The following is a 7231-nucleotide window of genomic DNA, read 5'->3' as shown; positions in this document are numbered from 1 at the left end:
TTTTAAAATTTTTAATAACTTAATAATTAATACACGATAAAATAATTAAAAAGTATTTCTTAGAATAGTTATTTTAGTATTACATAGAATACCAACAAGGATTTTAAAAACTTTCAAAAATTTTTTCTTTTCACAGTTAAAAAGTATTAAAATGAAAAAGCTAAAATTATTTACCTCCTATATCGGACACAATCCAATCAGGCATAACCAAACTAACTACAGCAAAAACATCAGCAGCCACAAAAAGAGCTCCCGATATTACGGTTAATTTATCCATTTACTAAACAATGTATTTAAACAAGTAAATTTTTGCAACGGAGCTGCCAACATAATTTATTTCCACGACATTTTTCCCTCCAAGTCTTAACTAAAAACAGTTTTCGTAAAAATTTTCCCACCAAAAAAATTTTTACTTATTAAAACTTTATTATTAGAATATTATTAACTTTATTATTATCTTATTAACTTTAAAATAAGAATTAAAATGTTTATAAAAGATTAAACATTTAAAGTGCATTTAAAATTTTTACTACTTAATAATGAAATGTACGTACATATTACAATATTTGTTCGCATTAATTTTATTAATTGTAAAAAAAAAAAAAAACTTTTCTCTTTATAAATTTTAATTTAAATTAAACGTTTTTTTTCTCTCTAAACATTTGACAAGAAATTATAATAATTAAACTAATAAAAAAAAAGTTTGATTTGAAAATTTATTTTTTTTCATAAATCTATCTTGTTTTACTTTTTATGGTTGTTTTTTCATTAGACATCGTAAAGAACTTATTTTTAGAAATAAAATAATAATAATAATAATAATAATAATAGTAAATTGTTCCATATTATTAATTATTATTGCCCAACAATTTGTAAAAAAAAATCAGTTTCTTTTTAATTAATAAAATTTAGATTTCAAAAATCATTTTAAAAAAGAAAAAATTTTTGTAAAATAATATGATAAATAAAAATTTAATAAAAAAAAAAAATTGTTTAATAAATTTGTGTAGCATATTTATTAATTTTTAAAATAATCAAAACATTCTTTATAATTAAAAACAAAAAAAAAAAAAATTTGGTTTTTGTGTTAAGTTTACATATGTTTACAGATTTAAATATTTGATTAGTTAGAATGTGAGGTTTTGACCCTTGCACTTATTTATCTTAAATTTTAATTTAACCTTTACCATTAAATATTTAGTCATATTAAACTTGCCTTGGTGGCCCCTTGCTTCCGTCACATTTCGATAACAAACTTTAAATTTTCTTTGGGAAATACAAAAAAAAAAAAAAAAAAAAAAAACAATTTGTTTTTTCTTTTGAAAAAGAGTTCAAAAAAATTTTCAAGTTTAATAAAGTGAGAAAATTTTTTTTTTTTTAGTTTAATTCTATTGTAGTATTAATAATAATTATTTATTAGTATTAAAAAAATAAGCTACCTCAAATTACTATTAATATTTTCTGTTGACCTATAGTGAATTATTTTACCTAATGTGCAGTTAATAAAAATTTTAATACTTTTCTTTTTTTTTTTTTTTTTTTTTTTTAATAATTAGTTTATGTAAAAAAAAAATTAAAGCTTAAATTTATTTGTTTGTTTTTAACTAAACTAAAAAAAAATTTTTTTTTCTTGCATAATTATTAATTAGGTTTAAATCAATAATTAATTAATTAATTTTTTTTAAAATTACATTCTATGAGTACTAATATGATGTTGAACTTTACAATTGATTGTTTATTTTAAAAATAACTTAAAATTTTTATTAATAATTAATTTAACTTTTTATTAACTAATATTTTATTATTTAATGACTGAACCTTTTTTTTTTTTTTCAATTTAATCAAAATTTAATAATTATTATAACTTTAATTACAACACATAATTTTTATTTACAACTAAAACATATTTAATTAACCATAAATAATTGTTACAACAAAAAAAAATTTTTTTTTTTTTTTAAATCGGTACTACTAGTATCACTTAACTATTATTGTGAGTTAATAAAAAAAAAAATTATTATTATTATTATTTCTGTTTGAATAAATTGAATGTGATTATTTTTTTAAATAAAATAATAGTTTTTACAGTTGTGACCTCATTCAAGTGTTAGTGGTGGTGTTTTTTTTATTTAAGATTTATTTAAATGGATTAAAAAAATTTTTTTTGATTTATCATTGTAATTAGGAAATGGTTTAAAAATGAAAATCAATATTATTAACTTTATTTGTTTATGTTTATTTATTTTTAATTATTTTGGACTTGTTGAACCGAGTAAGTATTTAGCATTAATAATTTGTTTGATTAATTTTTATTTTTAAATGTAAAATTATGGATCAATAAAAAATTTTTTTCATATACATAAAATAATTTTTAAATAATCATTAAATAATTAGGTTTAATAAAAAGTCCATATTTATGCGGTCTCACAACTTGCGAACAAAGAACGAAATTTAATTATACATTAAATAATCGATATACGTATGATTACAATGTTGAAATATCATCATTGTTTCGTGGTACCAGTGAAAATAGGTCCACGTTATTTATAAAAAGTCAGGTACAACTTAGTTTCACTTCACCCTGTCAGGGAAAAATGATAGTAAGTATGATTTTATTATTATTATTAATAAAAGACTTTTATTTTGTGACTTAAAAAATATTAATCGTACTTTAGGTGAACAATGTTGCATTATCTGAAAATAAATTCAATATTTTTGATGATGAAGACAGCAGCACCAGTACCAGCAGCGAAAATCATGCAAATAGTGAAAATTTCGATGAAGCCATATCAAAATATCCGTTAAGATTTAAATTTAACGATGGAAACATTGAAGAAATATGCCCGGATGAAAACGAACCCGTATGGGTACTAAATTTTAAACGTGGAATATTATCATCATTTCATAATACAATGATGAGATTTGATGTAGAACAAGATGAAGTAGAAGTATGGAACTTTTTTTTCCCCCATTTTATTTATTTATTTATTTTTTAACCGAAAATTTTCTTGTGACAGACGGATGTAAATGGCGATTGTCAAACAAGGTACCGACTTCAAAGAGCTCAAGGAACATCTTTAATTTTACACAAAGCTAAAAAATTAGATACCTGCGATAACAGATATGATTTTCATACAATCGTACAAGCAAATCGATATAGATTCGGTTCGGTAAGGTTTTTTATTTATTAAAAAAATTAAACACACACACACGCAAAATTTATTAAAATGATTTTTTTTCTTTAAATAAATAGGATTTTCAAACGATTCCATTAATGAAATCAAGACACAAATGTGAATTTTCAATAGATCATAAAATTTATGATGGTATTATATGCGAAGAAGTACATACATTTCAACCATTTTCAAAAGGTGAAAATGGTTCTCAAACGATTGTAAAACAAAGTTTAAAACTTGTTTCTGAAACCGAAGAAAATCCTACATCACCAGGTGATACTTATAAAAATGCATTTTTATAAACATAAAAAAAAAAAAAAATTATTAAATATTAAATTATAATTTTTTTTTAAAGAAAAAATTATGAAGAGAACTAGTCTTTTGTTCGATCATTCCGTTACTCCAAAACCTACCTCCGGAGAACTCAAAGCTTCGAGAGATTTAATAAAACTTTTATGTCAGTTAAATGCTGATGACGTTCAAGATGGTTATGCTGAAGCTTTTACTAAATTTATTCAAACTGCAAGACGTTTATCTTATTCTGCTCTTTCTTTGATTTATAAAAGAGCCGGAAGTATTTGTACCACGGGAAGGTAAAATAGCCTAACAAAAACGCCATTTGAAAAAAAATTCCCTGTTTTAAAACGTTTTTTTTTTTTTTTAGAAAACACGTAACGGATGCTTTTCCATTTATCGGTACCAACGTTGCGATAACAATTATGAAAGAAGCCATTTTAGAAAATAGCGTATCAGATTCGACTGCACACGAATGGCTTTTATCATTATCATTCATTCCAAGACCAGATGAAGAAACAATCGAATTGGTAGTTCCTTTAATAGATCACCCAAAAACGAAAAATGAATCTCAGTACATATTTAGCGTTTCTTCATTGATTCACACGTATTGTAAACATAATTCCACGTGTCAAAAAAACGAAAACGTGCAAAAATTTGTTAGCTATATCGAAGAACAAGTCACTTTGGGTTGTTCTAGAGGCACATTAAACAGAACATCAGAAACGGAGGCTAGTAATGTTTAAAAATTTTCATTATTATTATTATATAACGTCATCCAAATAAAAATAATTAAATTTAATTTTCAGATGTTGATTGTTTTAAAAGCTTTAGGAAATTTAGGATTGACAACTCATACTTTAGAAGAAAAATTAAAAAATTGCATTAACGATAACGAAATGAACATGGCGGTTAGAATAGCAGCCGTACAATCGCACAGAAGATTGTCCTGCACCCAATCAAGAGATTTTTATTTAGATATATATAAAAATGATAGCATCGACAGCGAATTAAGAATAGTCAGTTATTTGGAAGTTATGAAATGTCCAAACTATTACGTTACCACGGTGATAAGAAAATCTCTCGAAACGGAAGAAGTAAATCAAGGTAATTTAAATTTAAATAACTTTTTTTATTTATTTATTTATCAATTATTAAAATTTTTTTTCTCGCACGCAAAAATTTTTCAGTGGGTTCTTTCGTATGGTCACATTTACATAATTTATTAAAATCATCGGCATTAAATAAAGTCGAAATTCAAAGTTTGTTAACTGATAAAAATTTAAGTGAAAAATTTAACATGGACAGAAGGAAATTTTCAAGGAATTATGAATATTCGATATTTTTAGATGAATATAACGTCGGTAAGATTTAACATTGTAAATTATAGTCATTTTATAATATTTTCAAATTGATATTAATTTTTTTTCTTTTTCTTTTTTTTTAATCGAGGTGGAAATTTCGAATCGAACGTTATATTTTCTTCGAAATCTTATTTACCAAGATCTGGAATGATGAATTTTACAATTGATTTATTTGGTAGATCGGTAAATATATTAGAAGTTGAAACAAGACTAGAAGGTTTTGAACACGTTTTAGAACATGCATTTGGTCCAGGAGGTCCTTTTAGTTCAACGGAAGTCGGTAGTAAATTGGATAAACTTTCGAGAGTTATTCGTGGCGTTTCTCAAGCAGACGAATTTAAACCCAATAAAATATTTTCAAACGTTATCGATAATAATTTTAAATTACCTAAAGTAAGTTAAACGAATGAATGAATAAAAATTTTAGAAAAAAATAAAAAACATTAAAATGGTATTTTTTAAGGTTTCTCTCGGTGTGAAAGTTTTCGGAAATGAAATATCATATTCCGATGTCGTTGGTCATCCCGAATTTAATAATTTATTAAACAAAATAAATCCAGAACTTAGAATAAGACAAATTTTATCGGGTAAAGAAATTAATTTTAATAAAGCTGGAATGTTTCTCGATGTGGATTATAATGTTCCAACAGGAATAGGACTTCCGCTTACATTGGCAGCCACTGGAACTGCTGCTGTAAGTCTTAACGTTGCAGGAAATGTTAAAAGTTTACATTTAATGGCTTTAGACGTTCAGGGAAAATTAAGACCGAGGTTAGTTTTAAAATAATTAGGGGAGAAGGGGAAAAAGAAAAAATTCAATTTAATTTTTTTTATTTAAATAATAATAGCGTGGCAGTAGATGTCAGCGGTCAAATGGGAATCGATGCATATTACGCATCGACAGGAATAAAATTAAAAACTTCATTACATTCATCGACGGCTTTAGACGGCCATGTTAAAGTCGAAGGAATGACTTTTGCTAAATTATCATTTAATTTACCTAAAGAAAAAGCAGATATAATAACTGCCAAAACGGATATAATTGTTATGAAAAATGATAAAGAAGAAATACAATCTGGAATAACAGGTTTATTTAATTAATTAATTAATTAATTAATAAAATTTTTCTATTTCAAAAAAAAAAAAAAATTATAAAATTTATTAATATGAAAACTAATATGTAAAAATAAATTAATTTTAGAAAATAAAGTTTCGGAAAAAGTTTGCAGTTGGCCTACTTTAGATCATACATTAGGTTTGAAACTTTGTGCCGATATTGTTTTTCCAAATGTGACTCAACATATTGAACATAATCAAATAAAATTAAATTTACTCGACAAACGTAAAAATAACAAAAGTTTTTGGCCTAGTTTTATATTAAACGGACCTGCGAAATTCGCTTTGGTTTTATACAAAGCAGATCCTACAGCAAAAGAATACGTATTGGAATATAATTGGATACAAGAAAAAGATAGCACGAAAATATCATTGGTCTACGATACTCCTCACAGTCAACAAAACCGAGAATTAAGCGCTAGATTACTTTTAAATAAAAGTTCTAGAAATTTAACACTTTTATTACGTGCTGTCGATAATAAATTTGAAGCTCACGGTGCGTTTAATAATTTTTCATTTTATCTCACGCGATACGAATGTAAAAAACTAAATTTTCTTTTTTTTTTTTTTTTTTATAGGAAAGTACAAATACACTCCGACAGAAAAATATTTAGATTTTTCACTGGACGTAAATGGAAAAAAACATTTCATTGCTCAAATCGGTTTAAGAACGAAAGAAGTTAAATACGGTTACATATATCAACCGAGATTATATTTAGCCGTTAATGAAGAACGTATAGCAGAATTATCGGGAACTGTTAAAATAATAGAAAAAAATGAAATAAATCAATGCGATGTTAATTTAGAATTTAAAACGAAAAAATTATCCACGACACTATTCGGATACATAAGTAGAGGATCGTCGAGTTTTTCCGCGGATCTTAAATTATCCTATCATTTTAGCACACCAGAATACGTGAGAGTAACATTGAAATGGGTTAACAAATCTTCGAAAAGTTTAACTCATTTCAACGGTGAATTTTCACTCGATACTTCCGCATATAAACATTTTAATTTTGAATCTTCTCTTAAGTATCAGGTGCGTATGTGTGTGTGTGAGTGCGTGCGTGTGCATTAAATTTTTTTTTAAAACGATTTTATTTAATTTTTAATTTCAAGAGAGCACAAGGTCATGCAGAATGCACAATCGAAATCAACACGCAGCCACATTTAAAATTAGACAGTCATAAATTTACAATAAAATTTGTTTTTTCACTATCGAAAAGTTTCAACCGTACGAAATTTCATTCATACATAGAAATAACGAAACCTATAAGTCAC

The 7231-nt window shown here is 24.9% G+C and overlaps 2 protein-coding genes across 2 annotated transcripts in view; one reads left to right on the top strand and one right to left on the bottom strand.

Annotated features, from left to right (window-relative positions):
- Positions 1-277, bottom strand: part of Phum_PHUM009510 (uncharacterized protein) — a gene marked incomplete at both ends in the record, with an annotated part of 882 nt that extends 605 nt beyond the window's left edge. Inside the window, one exon of the mRNA XM_002422684.1 lies at positions 175-277. Coding sequence (XP_002422729.1) covers positions 175-277 — 103 coding nt within the window. The remainder of the gene's footprint in view (positions 1-174) is intronic.
- Positions 278-1708: 1431 nt separating this feature from the next.
- Phum_PHUM009400 (uncharacterized protein) overlaps positions 1709-7231 on the top strand; it is a gene marked incomplete at both ends in the record, with an annotated part of 18576 nt that continues 13053 nt past the window's right edge. The window contains 15 exons of the mRNA XM_002422683.1: positions 1709-1713; positions 2408-2600; positions 2676-2948; positions 3018-3165; positions 3309-3415; positions 3546-3769; positions 3841-4210; positions 4280-4577; positions 4661-4834; positions 4923-5227; positions 5262-5605; positions 5683-5921; positions 6036-6446; positions 6529-6982; positions 7072-7184. Coding sequence (XP_002422728.1) covers positions 1709-1713; positions 2408-2600; positions 2676-2948; positions 3018-3165; positions 3309-3415; positions 3546-3769; positions 3841-4210; positions 4280-4577; positions 4661-4834; positions 4923-5227; positions 5262-5605; positions 5683-5921; positions 6036-6446; positions 6529-6982; positions 7072-7184 — 3658 coding nt within the window. The remainder of the gene's footprint in view (positions 1714-2407; positions 2601-2675; positions 2949-3017; positions 3166-3308; positions 3416-3545; positions 3770-3840; positions 4211-4279; positions 4578-4660; positions 4835-4922; positions 5228-5261; positions 5606-5682; positions 5922-6035; positions 6447-6528; positions 6983-7071; positions 7185-7231) is intronic.

The sequence above is a fragment of the Pediculus humanus genome, genomic scaffold (genome assembly GCF_000006295.1).
Source record: "Pediculus humanus corporis 1103172107369 genomic scaffold, whole genome shotgun sequence".
Lineage (NCBI taxonomy): Eukaryota > Metazoa > Arthropoda > Insecta > Psocodea > Pediculidae > Pediculus > Pediculus humanus.
This window is presented reverse-complemented; position numbering and strand designations above follow the sequence as displayed.